Raw genomic sequence first — 18,594 nt, forward strand, 5'->3', positions numbered from 1 at the left:
TAGAGGTGAGGTGAGGGCGCTCTCTGGTGGACGACAGAAGCACTACACCAGGGACGCAACGTCAGCGGTGAATTTATTATTATAGAAAAGAAGTCACACAGATGTCGTTATGTTAGGCGGACAAGATGACAGAGGACTATATCCTGAATGTAATCCAATACAACAGCCTGGCAACGGATTCAGTTGACAACCACGGAGCTTCTATGTTCATTTATTCCTCTGCGTGAGCTTTTTATGCCATAATGGTAAATGGAACATGATATATAGAACACACACACACACACACACACACACACACACACACACACACACACACACACACACACACACACACACACACACACACACACACACACACACACACACACACACACACACACACACAGACAGATATCTGTTTGCATAGCCAGTCCTATAACAGCAGGGATGACGTTAAAACAGTGTGAAAAGCTTTGACAGTATAAGTGACAATGTTCACGTACGACCCACCTCTCCCCATGAGAAACTGTAAAAAGGTCTACCAGTCAGCAGCCCTTTTGGTGTTAGCAGCTTAACGTAAATCCATTTGAGGTTAAACCCTGAACCACCGTAGAAACATATGACATCATCTTACATACAGGCATCTAATGCAGACAGGTACAAAATCCAGTGATGGTCTGAAGCTACTAAAATAAATGTATCATCATGTCTAAGGTCATCTATGAGCCCACAGTATCTATGAAGTACCAGTAAAAAAAAAAAGTAAAAAAGATACTAAATCTGAGTTGATTAAACACATGAATGGTCGTTTGAACCTCACAGATCAGTCTAACCTGAACTTATGTACTGGTCTTTGTCGGTCTTTGATGGAGCTTGTCAGGATTAGCTGTAAGACACCTCTGAAACCTGCATTCTCTCTAGTGTCCATCAGGGGGCGACTCCTCTGGTTTTATAGAAGTCTAGTCTAAAATGACTCTACTTCTCTCTTGATTTATTCCCTCAGTAAACATTGTAAACATGAGTTTATGGTCTCAATCTCTAGTTTCAAGTCTTCTTCAATACAGCATGATGTTCATTTAGTAAATTATGATCCATTTAGAGTCAAACAGACCATAAAGCAGGGGATGCTTTAGGGGGGGGCTACACGGTGATTGATGGTCAAAAACCAAGACGGCAACGACCACAATTCATTAACGGTATCAAACGGACAAGCTGTGACACACACGGCTGGCAGAAGTGGAACATTTTGAATAACTAGAACCACCTAAACAGCAGGGTGTCCGTACAGGTGAGCACAAGTCGAGTTTATCTTTATAGATCACAACGTTTGTGTGGGAAGTGGCGTTTTGTGCGTACGCAGCAGTTATAAATGAGAGCCCAGGTCTGACAAACTGTTACTAAAGCTAAGCCTGACAAAGTCCATCACACTGAGGGACAGGACACGATCAGTACAACTAGCTACAAATAAGATGACGTGAATCGGAGTTTAAAAAAGCTGAGGATGACACAGAGTAGGACACAGAGGATGACAAAGAGTAGGACACAGAGTAGGACACAGAGTAGGACACAGAGTAGGACACAGAGTATGACAAAGAGTAGGACACAGAGGATGACACAGAGTAGGACACAGAGTAGGACACAGAGGATGACACAGAGCATGACACAGGTAGAATGTTCTAAGGCCAACGTGTTGCTGACGGACCCACACAGACCAGCAGCTGCTCCAGTGAATCACTGGTCTTTATCAGGCTTATAGGTGGCCAGGGTGCGGGCCGACGGGTCGCTGGCGTTGGTCCAGCGGGGCATCCAGTAATGGGAGAGCCACTCGGCCTGGCCCGGGAAGTGCTTCTCAAACACCTGTCTGAAGTAGTAGGCCTCTTTGGTGCGCGGAGGGTTGTGAGGGAACGTCTTGTGAGCCTTCTCCATCTGGTCGTCATTCACCTGAGAGACAACAGACACTTCTCTGTGTACGTTGGAAAACAAGCATTGGCATCCTTTGTTCACGGCTAAATGGATAATTATCTGGGGTCTCGGTGCGGAAGATCCACACTAAATGTTAGCGTACGTACGGAAAAGAAGTATTCTGATTTATTAAAACTTGCATATGCCTGCCAGTACGCAATTTCCTTTCACGAATCCCAAATAAAAGGTTCTTCTTTTAAGAACCGAGAGGAAGACCAAGACAAAGAACTATTTGGACGAAGTTATCGAGGTTCTCGTGGTGGAGGTGGTCCCTGAACACTCGTTCCCCTCACGTGGTCCTCTAGCGGTGCGTCCACTGGGTTGGACATCGTGTTTAATTTGGCAGCAAAATATTATAATATATAAGACCTGTGGTTTCTAAATCATCTGGAAACAAACTGGCCTTTTGAGTAACATCCTCAGACATCAGGGAACTCTTCACAGAAACGCATGAATGACACTGAATCATGACTCATTTTGTTTGCCAGCAGCCACTCCTGGATTGTTTTGTATGAAATGTTTGACTATAGTGTCTCCTAGTGGTTGCATCAAAAGAGACACTGTATACTGTGAACAACAAGGGTTCTCAGGATGCATTATTGTCATTATTATTGCACAACGAGCTGTAGTTGTAGCCCCGCTCGTTCTGCACACACAAATGTGTGAACGGATATTCAAAAGATCTAAATTAGAACAAAATATAAACAATAAAATAGGCAAAGCAATAGATCAAATGCAATTTCAAAGAGGATGAAAATGTGTGTTTTTTGTTTGAATGTTTTTGGGATGAGGTCATTTAAACCAGCGTTAATCTCATTAACAAAAACTATGACTAAATACGTTCGTCAACTACTTGTTTTCCGCGACTAAGACGAGACGACACCGACGTCATTAAACACTAATGACGACGATATCAAACATGCAATATTGTTGAGGGAAAAAACTCTAGTCTAAATTGTGGTTTCAAATATAAAATCGACTCCTTTTTATTAAGATGGCGGTTCGAGGTTCTGGTTCTGGTGGGTGAGGAGCACATATTTTAGCATGTTGGCTCGCTCACCACTAATGTGCACAGTCAGGAGGACTCCATCCTTAATCCTTCATCCGTTAATGATAAAATAAAATGTAAAATAAGTCTCACAAAAATGACAAAATGATTGGTTTTGTCTCAACTAGATTCACTGAAATGTTCAACATAATTTGATGACTAAAAAAGGACATTTGACACATTCAGACCAATTTTAAATATAACTGAGAAAATGAAGAGAGAGAACATTTTGACTAAGAGTATTAACTTAAATGTGATGACTTTAATCGACTAAAACGTTGTCAAATGGAATGAAAAACGTCGTAAAATAGACCTCATTCAAACTCAAAAACAAGCTGCAACATAAGCAGTCATACAGTCTTACCAAAAACTAAATTAAACTCAGCAGGCTGTCTGACGGCAAAGCAGCAGCTCAATGTGGATATGTTGGACTGGTTGTTCCGTTAACCAATAACTAGAGGTCCTTGCGCATGCAGCCATAACCGGCCACCCAAAATATTTTGCAGTCTGCTGCATCAGAATGAGAGATTAGCCGCGGACAGACACAGAGGTGCACGCTCACTCACAGACGCATACACACCGTTGACCGATCACATGATCCTCCAGGCGGAGATAAGAATAACTATGAGGGATAAAAATGATAAAATGTGACTAAAACTAAAGCATTTTCTTCTACAGACTAAAGGCCTTGGCATCTTCAAACCAGATTTGTTTGTGATTAATTTACACGTCAAAAAAACTGCGGGTTGAGTTGGACAGTTTTCAGCCGCCTTCAAAGAATAAACAGGAAGTCAAAGAAACGGGGAAGAGGACCTGCGGCCGCCTCGCTCTGGTGAGGTTATCGTTGACCACGTGTTCATGACGTCAGAGCAAGTCGGGATCAAGTCGGACATAAATCTAACCGGCATGCATTCGGCGATCACTGGTGATCGATTCTGCGCAGGACTGGCTCATCTCAAACAAGCCTATTATTACTCCTCTCAACCCTGACAAAGGAAACGCACACCAGGTGGTGCAGCTGATGCAAATCCACATCGCTGCAGGTATGAATTATGAATATTCTGGTGTTGTTTATAGGTCAGGCCCTAGCTGCCAGAATGAACACTGATTTAAAGCGAACACCGTTGAACAGGTCTTACTGGAACACATACCATGGACTCCAGGTGCTCCTGCAGGCACACGTACCAGGACTTCTTCACAGACATTATACCGTCGCTGAAGGCCTCTTTGCGTCTCCACAGGATCTCATCCGGGATCAAGTTGAGACCTTTGAAGGAGTCCCTCAGGAGATGCTTCTCCACCCCATGCTGCTTAAGACAGGAGAACGCTGTTATCAGGAAGCCATGCTGGAACACTTCACGGGTTGGACGGTGAGATGAACACACCGGGTACAGATGAACTGACCTTGGGAATCCTCATCTCCTCGGGCAGGGAGAGGTAGTATGAGGTGAATCTGTGGTCCAGGAACGGCACTCGGAGCTCCAGACTGAGGGATGGAAAGCAGCGTCAGACGAGCCGAGACATAAATAACACATTATTAATGGAGTGAAAGGATTGGGCGACTTTTGAACTAGTGGTATTGTATTAAATTAAACGGCTCCATTACTTGGACTTTTCTCTGTTCATCATTGCTTATTTAAAACCAGTATTATCTTATTGGCTTCAATGGATTCCATTACTGCAGATATTTAAGCCAATATTAAGGTATAATTAATCACATTTTGCCTCAATTATAATGCGTTTTTCATTTTGCCGTTGATGTAGCTGTTCAACGCTCTTCTGAATGATTTACCTTTTGGTGGAAAAATGAAAGATGAGATTGTAAAACCTTTCAGGTCTTCCATCAAAGCTGAAAATGACATTCATCAAAAGCTGTTGCACTAATATTAATTAGTGCAATTTCTTATGTCTGTCCATTATGTCAGCGTGTTTCTGCCTCATTAATTGACTTTCAGAAATAAAAGAACAACTCACAGCCAACCTGCAAAGCCAGAAAGTACACTACAATTTAAAGGAGCTGAAACAATTCGTGGACCAGTCCGCCGAGCGACAGAAAACTGTTTTAATTCTCAGTTAACAGTTTAAGTTGTTTAATTAGGCAAAGATAAGATAAAAAAAAAAAATTGCCGGTTCTGGCTTGACAACAGGAAACAACGCTTCCTCTGCTGGTTTGTGCGTTGTGTCTGTTAGTTGATGGAGCCTGACTTCCTCAGTGAGTGGAAGGTGTTACCCGTGTGCAGCAGTGGTGCGATCAGCACGGAGGACATCAAACAAGTAGAGCTCCTTCATCAGTCGAACACTGTCCTCTGCGGCCGCTTTGGGAGTCGGAGCCTGGAGGAGGAAGTCAACTACGTCAGACATGCACACCTTTACATCGATCTCATGGCGTTTCATCATTTTGATTTATGATGATTGCATGGATGAATAAATGAACATCCAGCAAAACTCATCACCTCCAGCATGACGGCCCAAATGCTTGTTGTCCGTCTCTCCACCATCGTCTCTTTACGTTAATGTGCCGTCATGTCTCAATGGAGCCGTAAGGAATATTAAATGTAAACATGAAAACATTTTGGATAATTACGTTGAAATTTTCCAATGCTCTGACAAAAGAAGAGAACAGACTCTGTATCTTCCTGCCTTGCATCTCAGTGTCTCCCCTTAAAACAGGGACCTGGTGCAGCCGACATTATATAGTCTTTTGTCCTCTTTGTGGGTGTTCTTCTATACGGTGAAATGGGTGTCTATTAGCATTACAAGGCATTAACGCCAAATACTGTTAAGGCGTGTGAATAACTCCGCTGCATTAAAAATTCCCTTCAAAATAAAAGCACAGGATGTTTTTTTGTTTTTTTTATTCAGGCAAAGGTCCGCAACCCACCAGTTGAGAATCACTGTATTAAAGAGCACACAGGTAATGGCTACATCTCCAGAATCACTTCAATAAAGACCATGTGTTGCACCTTAATCCTCAAATACAGGCAAATTGTAGTAAAAAAAAAAATTTAAAAAAAATCTACATTTGGTAGAACTTCTGCCACTGGAGGTCAGCAAAGAGTAGATTTTCAGCTACTGTTCAGTGACTCCTCTGCTGCTGGTCATGTTTAAAGGCTTTCAGGGAGCTTAGTTGGTCACATGGTTCAACATTCTGTTTCCTTGTTTGTTCGATGGCGACTACTTTACTAAATTACAGCAGTAGTGGCCAAACCTTTGCTCAACTCAAACAAAATGCACAACTCGGTTTTGCATCGTGTGACGTTTATGGTTCATGTGCTGCAGACCCTCCTGTTTCTTCTTCTGTTGCTGGAAATAGTAACGTCCTAAATCTCAAACTCTTATTGTAATGTGGCACCTTGATCATATCGCACCTCACTATGCAGGAATGTCTTTACATTTTGTTATTTGAATATGCTACTATACATTGTTATGCACAGATGTGACTTGCCTTGTGGAAGTAAAGGTATCCCTGAGTCAGCTCATCAGAGCCCTCTCCAGAGAAGATCACCACACTGTCAGACTTCTCCTTGATGTACTTTGCAATCAAGTACATCCCTAGAGCGGAAGAAACAGGAAGAAGGGTTTGCTTACACAGATATGGCATATGAAATTGTCAAATCAGAATATAAATTTCCTCAACTGAATCGGGAAAAAGACGCCACAGTTTAAGTCCCAAATATTAATGATTAATAATAAGCGCATATAGGAACCTTTGAAAGATGGATACAATTATGAAGGAAGATGTAAACAGCCTTGATGATTGATTATCATTGAAGCATGTGAATCAGGCTCACACTACGAACAGATGTTCTTTTCCTCTGGAGCATTTTCTGTGCCAAAAATGAATTAAAAATAAATAATGGCATAGAGTGATGCCAACTTTAACTGTTGAAATAACAAATGACCACATTCAAAAACATATGCTAACGTCTTTAAATTAAATTCATTGCACTAGAAAATTATGAAGAGAATTCTTCATCTTTAAGTGTACGATGTGATCTTAGCTCCTTTTTTCCAGACTTCGATAAAGTTGCATTGCAGTCATTTATTCAATGCATATCATGATGCATAACTGATTGCAGTGCTGGGTCGTGGCCTCTACATGTCCCTTGTGTTGCCTCCATTCACCTCTTTCGTCTCTGAACTAATCTCACTGGATCCCCTGTGTTTCAGACGAGTCAGTCGGGAGGAAAAGGAATGCAGCGCTGCAGCAGAAATGTGAGGCGGCCTTTCACAGATGTGGAAACAAAGCAGTGAACTGCTCCACTGCTCCACTGCTCCACGACTACTGAGATAGACTAAACCTCATCAGCTGCCATTATGGATTCAAATCCACTGTGCACAATGTAGATGTCTTTCTTAATCATAAGCGACAATAAAGCTAGTTTACGCAGAATGAATGTCATATCAGTGGTGTCTCTTATTTCATACACAAAATGTAAGAAAAAACACTCAATAGTCCAGATTATGACACTTGGTATAAACTATAGTTGTCACCATACCAGACATTTAGTAGACAATACAAATAACAGTGAAATTCCACAATTCTCGCTACCCCATTCAATATCCACGATAAAAAACAAAACAATAAACACTTAGAGCTGTTGAAAGGTAAACAGGTCATAATTCCGTTCTAATATCTATTTTATATTCTCAAACATCTCAAGTCTAAATTCTACAAGATTACAGTCGAGCACTGAATGATAACGTTATAATTTACCATTGTCTCCCGCTCATTTTTACTGAATAGAGCATGAACACATCACCATGAAACTCAATGCATCTCCATTAATATTAGCTGTTAGCTCTGCCCAACTGTGTGCTGCCCACCGGCTGCTAACAGCTAACCTTAACTAGCTCTCTATTCTCTCCTGATGATTTCTACACAGATTTGTTGTTCACAATGTGTATCTATATATATCTATAGATATATATCTATAGATATATAGACAATTATATTATCAAAATACATATTGTCGTGTTTTAAATAAACATATGAGCACGTGAGAACGAACTGCCCTTAACTGCAGCTCTTCATTAGCATAACTTCACAAGCACGTTACTGCCTACAGACTCCCTCCAGGGTCACTTGGTTCACCTACATTCCCCTGGGTCCGAAGTCCCTCCATGTACAGTTTCTTATCACCCTCTGTGTGGTATTAGTTATAAATGTACGTTGGTACATATAGTACACAGTAATCACCGTTGCATAATGTGTCTGACCAACATTTTTTAGAGTTTTTAAAGTTGTTTTGTTTGGAATATGTATAATAAGCATATTATTTAGTTATTTAGCTACTGAGAATTTAACAAACATGACAGATAGGTTTGCAGTTTTCAAGGTGTATATTTCAAATTGCATCTATTACACTCATGAAAATAAAGTTGTGAACACCGGCTGAATATCTATGATCAGAATCATTATAACTGCATTATAACTGCTACTGTGTAAAGGAATACTACTGTTAAAAAGAACCTGATTTGTTTAAAGTGTGCAAACCAAATGTTATTGCACTTTTGTTCATATAGCAGTACTTTTAAATAAAAGTGTGCAATACACTACTTTTGAATTCATTATTGAACTTTGCGGAGCATAATGCGATTAATCGCCATTAAAAATTGTAATCGTTGCCCAGCACTAATATTTTTATATTATATTATATTATATATATGTGTATATATATATATATATATATATATACGTATATATATATATATATATATATATAATAATGAATCCAATACCACTCACCAACAGAGGAGCGTACGGTGGTGATGTCATAGGTCTCCAGGTGATAGATGACTTCCTCGACAGCTTGGATGCCTTCTTCTGCAGTGAAGTTCACCTCGTGGTGTTCGCTACCAATGTGAGCTGCAACCTGACGAGTAAAGACACAGCAAACGCCATATTTGTTTTGTCCTTTTTTACAAGGACCATCTGTATATCATAAGAAACTGAGCAGTCAGAAAACATGGGTAAAACCATCTTTAACAAATGGTAAATTGATAATTGATTGAAATGTAGTTATTTTACTGTTAAACAATTCAATGATAATTAAAATAGGTTTACTAACTATTAGTAATGCTATAAAATCAGTTATTTTAACAGTTTATTGTCACACACATTAGAATATTTTATGTTCTATATCAAGTATTTGTTAAGGATTTTCAAATAATTTGTGAACCTTTAGGAAATGACATAAGATAGATGGAACAGATATTTGTAACGCTTTGTTAATGATAAATAATTAGTTTGTAAAGCTTCTATAATCATTTTTGGATGGCTATTATGAATGATTATAACACATTTTGAAAGTGTTAAAGTTGTTCCATTGTCTCCACACGACTCTCAACATGGTTGACGATGAATATCGGTGCTCAATAAAAGCTGAAAGGAGCTGCCTTCATGGTCAGTGACGTGACATTCTGCGACAGCCTGCTTTCAGAAGCACCGACCTTACGAGCAGCTAAGACGTCGGGGCTGTCCTCTGACCCGATGGAGAAGGTCTGGATGGGATACTGCAGCTTCTCCTCCTTGGTCAGCTTCACCAGCATAGCAGCAACCAAACTGGAGTCCAGACCACCTAGAGAGGAGACGATCATCAACACAAGCCACATCAGTCAAAGACGTGTGAACGCAACGCCGCTCACCAAGAGATAGCGAAATTCAGGCTACGCCGATGACAACGTAACAAATACTGACCATGTGACTGGGCTGCATGTGGTGCGGTAAACTTCTATTCTAAGCAAATCACATATGTGGACAGAACTGATACCAACACGTGTGTTGCATATTGAAAATATGCTGACAGAACTGCTCTGTATTTTCTATTATCTTACCAATACTGTTCATATGTTTGCTGTATGTGTTTAGCATTCGCATAAGCCGTGGCAGTCAGTCATACGGCTGCTCACACCAGCATTTCTAACGGGGACATTTTGGACCAAAATAAATTTGTTCCATTGGAAATGTGACAATCAGGGGACTCAGCAAAATCAAATCCAGATACAATTTCACATTGAGTTTAATGTATGTGGACATATTGATTTATCGGCCGGTATCTGCCTTGTTGACTGGCTGATGTTTATCTGTTGCATTGCAGCTGCTGTGTTGGTAACCCGACAACAGTCACCAGCTGCTGAGTCATGAGGATATAAAGTATGTTCTGTCATTTTCCATATTTTAAGTTACCTGACAGAAGACAGCCAATTCTCCTTTGAGCCATGAGACGTTTCCTCACGGCGTTCTCAAACAGAGCTCTGATGTTGCTTTTCACCGTTTCCTCATCAGAACCTGCAGAGACATCAGTGAGGTGAAACTCATCCAAATTGTTTACCAAATGAGTAGATAAACATGAACGGTTTCATACTTGTAGGCAGTCTCTCCACAGTGTCGTAGACGGCGTGGGCGGGCTCTTTTGTGCAGCAGTGAAACTGATCCATCTGAACGGACTGAACTTTTCCATTCTGCTTCAAATCAAAGGCCTCGAAGTGCCCAGGGAGCAGGGTCACGATGTTGGCAGGGGAAGCCATTGCATGGGTGATGTCTGTGAGTCCTGTGATCAGAATAACAAGTTGAGCAATGCTAAAAAAAAAAGCTGTAAAACGAGTTTGAGAGACCCAGATTCACAGGGTGTAATAAACTATCCTATTACCTTTGGCTTCGGAGCAGACTGCAAGAAATCCATCGTCCGTGAGGAATTTGAACAGAGGCCGGACGCCGTACGTGTCTCTCCCCAGAAAGACTTTCCTGTTGGCAGTGTCCAGCAGAATGAAAGCAAAGACACCATCCAGCAGAGAAGACATCTTCTGGATGCCGAAGCGGTCATACAGATGGAGCAAAATCTCACCGTCCACTTTAGTCTGGTGGTCAAAGTCAAACTGCTTACTCAGCTGAAAGAAAATTGAAGAAAATACCACAGACGGGGTTATTTTAGACGCGTTATTTTAGACGCGTTATTAGAACTGCGTTTCCACCAGGTAAAAATGTATGCCCAATGTCATTGATTCCACATTGTCTACTATAGCTATGATGTCGGGTGTTTCAAGTGTTCTGTAGAGTCTAACCAACGAGTCCGCAGGGGAAACATATTAGCCAATATTATCTTATTACAGATATATCAGTGTCACATGATCAGTGTTTCCGTTACAGTTTGTTCATCAGAGGAGTGACAAGTCTATTTTACATTATAAAATGTCACACTCTCTTTATATTTCAAACTTTAAAGATTTTGTTTAAGTAAAAAATATCCATAAAATCTGGAGACTCTGGATAGAATCTTTAGCATTTCCTCGTGGGCCACCGTAGTTCTCCTACACACTGGACCAACCCTGTAGCGCCATTTGTATCATATTTGATACGTGAGTTTCAGAGACCTCTACGTAAGTAACATGAGCAATACTTTCCTGAAAAACCTGTTGTACACAATCCTATACATGTCTGCTGCCATCTGGTGGATTTTCCATGCACTTTATAGCATTTATAGTGTTACTAATATTTCAATATGACTAATTACTGTATTGAAGCAAACTATAATTACTTCATATTTCGTTCCTTATTTTATAGTAAAATCGTGTTGAAAACATAGGTATCAAATATGATACAGCAGGTTTATAAAGTAATAATTCACCTGTAAATCCTTGTATTGTATTTCATTGTGCACTCTGGATTATGCCATATCACAATGCCAAATACACTGTTTTGGTCATTTAATTAAAGTGATTAAAGGTAGTAAGATATATTGAGTGGAAATTTGTTTTTTATATATATATATATATATATATATATATATATATATATATATATATATATATATATATATATATATATATATAAAAAAAAATCCTTGGCTATCATAATCTTTTGTTATATTGCTAATTAATTAATTTAAAAAAAGAAATTCAGAGTAAACAATCAGATGCAAGCAATACACAGGCAATCACTTCTCCCATGTCTACTGTAGGAAATGTAAAGTCCATCTTTGCCTGAACAAGGACAGAAACTGTGCTTTTCCTGCCACGAGGCAAAACAAACAGGTTGTAAAAAGGTTGCTGTTTGTGAAAAAATAAGAACCAAACCAACTGAAATGTTCCAAATGTTCCAAAAGCAATGAGCATCATTAGTTATTGTTTCTAAAATAAACATTTTTGTGATCAATAAATTGACAAATATGCCTGATGTATCAAATGTGATACAAAAAATTATCATATATGTAAATAAAAAAATATTTTTATTTTTTTTTTGACTAAAGGTCCAATAAACACTTCAATATAAAACAAATCAGAATTTTCTGAATATTATATGATGTGTCAGGCTTCACAGGGTTAAGATATTCAGAACAGAGCTCCTCAACCCTCCGCTAACACCGACGGTATCAGAGATGCTAGCGTGTCTTACCGTGTGATGGTTATAAATCTCTCCATTATAGCAGAGCCACAAGAAAGGGAACTTCTTGATGCGTAAGGGCTGCATTCCATACAGCTGGTCCACAATAGCCAGCCGGTGGAAGCCGAAACAGCAGTTGGTGAAGCCGTTGACGTTCTCAAAGCGGAAGGCGTCGGGGCCCCTGTGAGCGATCTTCATGGCACTGGTGCACTGGACCGACAGACACTCATCGCTGCCAAACAAAGCCCAGATTCCACACATTTCACAGCTGTGGAAAAGGGACAGAAACAAAGACAGACACAGAGTTGATTAGTGTGCAATTTATAACTATACAATAAAACACTAATAGTCTGAAATCTGGCATATAAACTAAATGTAGTCCAGAACCAAGAAGATTTGTTTTTTTATCATTTGTGGAAAACGAATACAATGTTTCCAAAGTTTTTGATTTCTGAGAAATGTTTGTAAAAATGAAAAATATCCAATTGTAAGGATTTTCTAAAAACAGCTGAAATCCAAATTTAAATACGAAGATGTATTCAGTCCATATAATCTAACGTCAATGAGCTATTGAGTGAACATGAGGAGTCAATGCAACACAAAGTGGTCAGTAGTTTGGTTGTTTCACCTTGTGCATAGAAAGAACAACTGTACCTTCTGGCGTTCAGATGGAGATTCATTTCACAGCACCGAAAGTACAACCCTTACCAAGAATCATTGAGTTTAACTTTGCTATTAATATGCATTCATAGTACAAAACGCTTGTCAGCTCAGCACCCCTCCAGAATACTTGAATATGAGCTTTAACGTTATTAAAAAATGAAAGATCGGGATGTCTCCGGGCCCAGACGGCGCGCCTCCCTTCCTGTCTGAGGTGACCAGCCGCCCCCTACGTCACACTAATCTACAGATCAGTGGAGCTGTGTGAAGTCCCCCCAACAAACCCTCCATCACAGATCAAATGACTCCAGGTCCGTCACCATGACGTCTGTAGTCATACACTCCTTTGAGAGACTGGTGTTAACCCATCTGAAGGACTTTAAAAGACCAGCTGCCGTTTCATGTGTTAACATCCTGCAACACCTGGACTCTGCAGGGACATACGCAAGGATCCTGCTTGTGGACTGCCTTTCAGCGCCGTCATCCCAGACATGCTCTGCTCCAAACTCACCCAGCTCACCTGTCCAAGCCTCCACCTGTCAGTGGATCACAAACTTCCAGCACCCGGACCATCTGTTCAACTTTTTCAAGTTTGCACAGCTGGCCCTCTGGTGTGTTCAGAACAACCTGGAGCTGAGCGCTCTAAAAAGACGTGGAGATGACAGTGGGCTCCAGGACTTATACGCCTCCAGAAAAACCTTTTGTTTTCTTGTGCACATAACACTCCTGTCTATTAACTGTATCTGTCCAGCGTTGTTGTCTCTAGCTTTCATTTCTATGCCTGTAAGTACATCAACTTGGCAAATAAAGGTGATTCTGATTACAACATGTTCTAAAATAACACCAAGCTCCTTTTTAAAATCATACATATTAAAACTTTGAATAGCTTTGGCCAAAAACGTGAAAAGCCAACAACATGGCTCCGGAGCTCTCATACATTATGTGGTATTGTTCTACTCGGCACAGATAAAGCTGCACATGTTTCCGTATCATGTCAAACAGGTTCATCTATTCCCAGCGCCCTCCTCCGCCTCATGGTGGTCCGCAACGTGCCTGCTGCATCGTGCTAGGATATCCATGGACCAAGATGCTGCCTGGTGGCTCACGAATACACACAATTTCCAGTAACACCGAACCCATTCAGAATTGGCCAGTAGTAATTCACCATGGGTGCGTATACTTTTTATTGAGTAGTGTCATATACGGTAGTCTAATGTTGTCGCTATTCTGATTTCATCCATCTTGCTTGTAGATGCGGGGATCCCCTCTACTACACTAGCCACGTAGCATGCCACCTCACTGTGTGTGTCTGTCTCCGCGCACGTGCTGGCCAGTGGACTGCGTGACAGGGTGTCCGCGACGATCAGAGTTTTCCCTGGAGCATACTCTGCCACTGGATTGAATCTCATGAGCCTCATGAGGAGACGCTGACATCGTATAGGTACATTGTCCAGGCTGCGGCTGTTAATGAGAGGCACTAGCGGCTTGTGGTCAGTGATTAGCTTGAACTGCTCCAGTCCATTGAGGTATCTGTCAAACTTCTCGCATGCCCACACACCAGCCAGACCTTCCTTTTCTATTTGGGCGTAGCGTGTTTCTGCTTCAGTGAGGCGTCTGGAGCAATATGCCACAGGTTTCCACTGCTCCCCGTGCAGCTGAAGGAGTACACCCCCCAATCCATAACTACTTGCGTCCGCTGACACAGCCGTGGGCTTGCTCAAGTCATAGAAAGCGAGTACTGGTGCAGTTGTCAACAGCTCCTTGATGTGTTCAAATGCTGTTTGTTGTACATGGCTCCATATCCATGTATTTTTGTCCTTCAGGAGCTCGTACAGCGGCTGTCCTACCGTTGAGAGTTCGGGGATATATCTTCCGAGATAATTCACCATTCCCAGTATTCTCCTCAACTCTTGCACGTCTGCTGGTGGTGACAGCTGCCGAATAGCTTCCACTTTGTCGGGGTCAGGCCGGATCCCGGACCGGTCAATGAGATGCCCGAGGAACCGCAGCTGACTCTGCCTGATGGAGCACTTCTCACGATTTAGCTTTAGACCAGCTGTCTCTATGCGCTGCATTACCTTCTCCAGGCGACCGTCATGCTCCTCCTCTGTGGCCCCATAGACCAGAATGTCGTCCATGAAGACCTCGACACCCTCCAGCCCCTGCAGGGTCTCCATCATCTTCCTCTGGAAGATTTCTGGTGCGCTTGTTATTCCGAATGGTAGCCGCTTGAAGTTGAATCTGCCAAATGGAGTAATGAAGGTAGTGAGCTTACAGCTGTCTGGGTGCAACGGTATCTGGAAGAACCCACTGGCGGCATCGAGCGAAGAGAAGACAGTGGCCCCACTCAGCTTTGCTGTAATCTCATCAGTAGTAGGCAGGATATACTGTTCTCTTTTCACAGCCTCATTCAGCCTCTTGAGATCAACACAGATGCGGGCTTTACCTGTGCTCTTCTTCAAGACTGGCACCATGGGTGCACACCAGTCCGTGGGCTGTGTTACCCTCTCGATGATGCCATTTCCCTCCATCCTCTGGAGCTCCTCCTTTACCTTTTGCAGCATAGGGAGAGGTACGCGTCGTGCTGTGTATACAGCATATGGTTGAGCGTTGTCTTTCAGCAGTATTCTCACCGGTTCAGTCTTTAATGTCCCATGCTCACCATATGCCCGTGGATGTCCTCTGTCGCACACCGTTTCATCCACTCTCCTCACTAGATTCATTTCCACAGACAATGGCCTGCTGAGTAGGTTATTTACAGTACATCCGCGGATGACATATGCTGTGAGTGGGTGAGCCTTTCCTTTGTAGGTCACAGTGCTCTGGATCTGTCCTATGCACTGCAGCTCGCCGCCTGGGCTGTCCAGTGGTATATCTGCAGGCTCCAGTGGTCTTTTGGGGATGAGTGAGTGGTAAGTCTCCTCGCGAATGATGTTAACATCGGCCCCTGTGTCGATTTTGAAGTCAACTGGTGTAGAGCCCACCAGCAACTCGACGGCCCATTGCTCTGGTGACCCACCTGCCTTCCTCACAGCCCCAAGAAAGTATGACCGCTGTTGCTCTGTAACCTCACTCACTGCCTTCCTGCTCCTACACACCCTACTCCAATGTCCAACTTTGTTGCATGTATTGCATGTGGATTTTCTGGCCGGGCAATTTTCATCTTTACTGTGCCACGCTTTCCCACACAGTCCACATTGTCCTTTATTTTCCCCTTTTGGTTTACCGTAGTGGTTGGAGTATTTTCTGCGCTCGTGAGTAACTTCTTGTATCACCCCCGTTGTCTCTCCTTGCATGCTGACTTGCGAAGCTACCTCTTCCGACTGCCTGACTGTCTCTATGGTCAGCGCTAGCGTCAGGTCCTTCGTTAGCTGCAACTTCCGTGAGACGTCTTTGTCAAGTATTCCAACGACGATTCGGTCGCGGATATTCTCATCTCTGCTCACGCCGAATTCGCAATGCTCTGCCAGTTCGTACAAAGCCCTGATAAAAGTCTCGGCTTTCTCTCCCGGTCTTTGCATGCGCAGATGGAAACATGCACGTTCGTGTATTACATTCCTTCTCGGCACAAAGTACTCATCGAACTTTCCAAGCACCCTAACAAAATCATCTCTGTGTCCATCTTCGGTAAATGCAAACGAACGGAAGATGTTCTCCGACTCGCTTCCCATAGCGTATATCAGGCTGCTCACTTGCACGGCGCCATCTTCTTTGTCCAGCTTGGTGGCGGTTCTGAATCTCACAAAACGCTGCTTCCACTCCGGCCATTCTCCTGGTTTATCGAAGGAAAAGTTTGTCGGGGGATTGAACTTTGCCATGACTCCGTTTTCACTTCTGACACCATGTAAAGCAATGCAATAGAGGCTTCGTAATCTTGGTCAGTAGGTCTTTAATGGATCACTGTGTGTCTCCTTTAAATGCGTAACCCCAACTCCCGTATAAATCCCAGTATATGCGCAAGCGCATTAGACTACCGTATATGACAAGTAGAGTACTTTTAAAAAACTCTTTTTCGAGTGAAAGTCACTATTTCAGTCTAACGTTAATGCACGAGACAGATGTACAACATGAACAAACACACACTAGCGACGCCACTGGACTGACCTTGTTCTTCAGACTCTATCCGTAGTACTGACGGCTAAAACTGACTCCTCTTGGTCAATTGAAATCATGTTTAACCGGAATCAGTGAATGTGCCTTCAAAATAAGAGTGTACAGTCATGTTGTAGCAGTGAGGGAAAAGCAAAAAATTGCTCCCACAAATTACACTATGTGTTGTAAAATCGAGAGAATAAACTACAGCTGGACAATACAGCATTGAGTAGTCTCTAGTTTGGGCATCATTTCTGCTATAGATAACCTACGTACTAGCAGTGGTGAGATTATGTAAAAACGTGTCACAGTCATGACTACTCACTGTATGCAGTCCGTATCTACAAAAAAATATATATTTTCAATTGTTTTGATTGCAGAGGCCTTTACTTAGCTCATTCACATTTAATTGTCTTCCAAATAGCTTGTAATTCTTCGGTAAATGATTTATTTTGAAGGCTATATCCACAGACGAGCGGGATGTTACTTTAATGTTGTTCGACGACGAGCCTCTTTCCACATGTCAGTCAGATGTAATGTTGCATCACTACAGATGTATAGACGGACGATGTATAAAATCACTCCCTGTTGCAAGTCAAAGTCCTGCATATGTTACTTGAGTAAAAGTAGGTCGGCCAATAAGGGAAATGCACTTAAGGGGAGACACTCCATGTTAACAAGATAACAAATGTAACACTATGAAACTTCCCCTGTTGATTACTTACATCAAGGAAAGTATTTTTCTGAATGACAAGTTTTCTGAAAATGTTTAAATATGCAAATGAGGCACACCCTTTTTGCATACATTCCAGAACAGAAATGTGAACACATTTCATTTTGTTGTTCGGTTAGCTGACAGCCAACTACCAGTACACGGCCTGCTGAGTCAGCCTACATGGCTGCTACACAGGTGGAGAGCTTGTTGAGTTTAATTTTGTTTTTGGCAAGATTCTATGAAATGTCTCATACAACAACTTTCAGCCGATTGCCTGCATACATCAGCACTTCTTTCCACTCCATTCCTGGGCCTCGTGTCAAGAACAAAAGTGGGAACCTGAAACAACTCAGATTGTGTGGGAGACATAGAAACTGGGGCAACAACATTATTTTTTGTCCAATAAATGTCCATTGTATCTACCTCTTTTCCTTCTCTAAACCATATGTCACACAAGAGTGTGAGGTTTTTAATTTATACCAGCAATACATTGTAATTCCACTGTTAAAAAATTAAGCACCGCGGGAGGACTTTCATTTATTTAAAATTTGAAATGCCATATTGGCACCGGTTTTCTGTGTTACAAATGGGCTGCAACTGAATTCCATTGTGCATCCCTATGTTGCATAATGACAATAATTGATCCTTGAATCCTCACTTTACCTTGCAATTTTGTTTCCACATGCAGTGCCACACACCAACCACAAAGTTTAATTCAGAGTCACCAAGATTAAGGTCAAATACTGCTTCAGATTC

At 41.8% G+C, this 18,594-nt stretch overlaps 1 protein-coding gene across 3 annotated transcripts; it reads right to left on the reverse strand.

The window, feature by feature from the left end:
• Nucleotides 1–56: 56 nt before the first annotated feature.
• On the reverse strand, nucleotides 57–17,195 carry asns (asparagine synthetase). Of its 3 annotated transcripts, none has more exons than XM_068710816.1 (12): nucleotides 17,136–17,195; nucleotides 12,384–12,639; nucleotides 10,642–10,879; nucleotides 10,357–10,542; nucleotides 10,179–10,280; nucleotides 9,443–9,570; nucleotides 8,739–8,865; nucleotides 6,435–6,541; nucleotides 5,220–5,320; nucleotides 4,394–4,475; nucleotides 4,141–4,296; nucleotides 57–1,920 (listed from the first exon to the last, which is right to left on the reverse strand). In XM_068710816.1, exons 2-12 carry the CDS (start codon nucleotides 12,630–12,632, stop codon nucleotides 1,711–1,713), a joined length of 1,686 nt encoding a protein of 561 aa, XP_068566917.1. In that variant the 5' UTR covers nucleotides 12,633–12,639; nucleotides 17,136–17,195; the 3' UTR covers nucleotides 57–1,710. The 3 variants fall into 3 exon arrangements, with proteins under 3 accessions (XP_068566917.1, XP_068566916.1, XP_068566915.1); XM_068710815.1 differs by lacking the exon at nucleotides 17,136–17,195 and adding an exon at nucleotides 15,110–15,244; XM_068710814.1 differs by lacking the exons at nucleotides 57–1,920; nucleotides 4,141–4,296; nucleotides 4,394–4,475; ... (6 more) ...; nucleotides 10,642–10,879; nucleotides 17,136–17,195 and adding an exon at nucleotides 15,110–17,111 and having other exon boundaries at nucleotides 12,562–12,639.
• Between the last annotated feature and the right edge of the window lie 1,399 nt (nucleotides 17,196–18,594).

Source organism: Cebidichthys violaceus, unplaced genomic scaffold, assembly GCF_023349555.1.
Source record: "Cebidichthys violaceus isolate CVI_PGR_0920_01 unplaced genomic scaffold, fCebVio1.0.p SCAF_16, whole genome shotgun sequence".
NCBI lineage: Eukaryota > Metazoa > Chordata > Actinopteri > Perciformes > Stichaeidae > Cebidichthys > Cebidichthys violaceus.

What these genes read in the sequence shown, in the direction of transcription:
- asns (XM_068710814.1), bottom strand. Translation starts at nt 16,849, where the DNA reads ATGGCAAAGTTCAATCCCCCGACAAACTTTTCCTTCGATAAACCAGGA.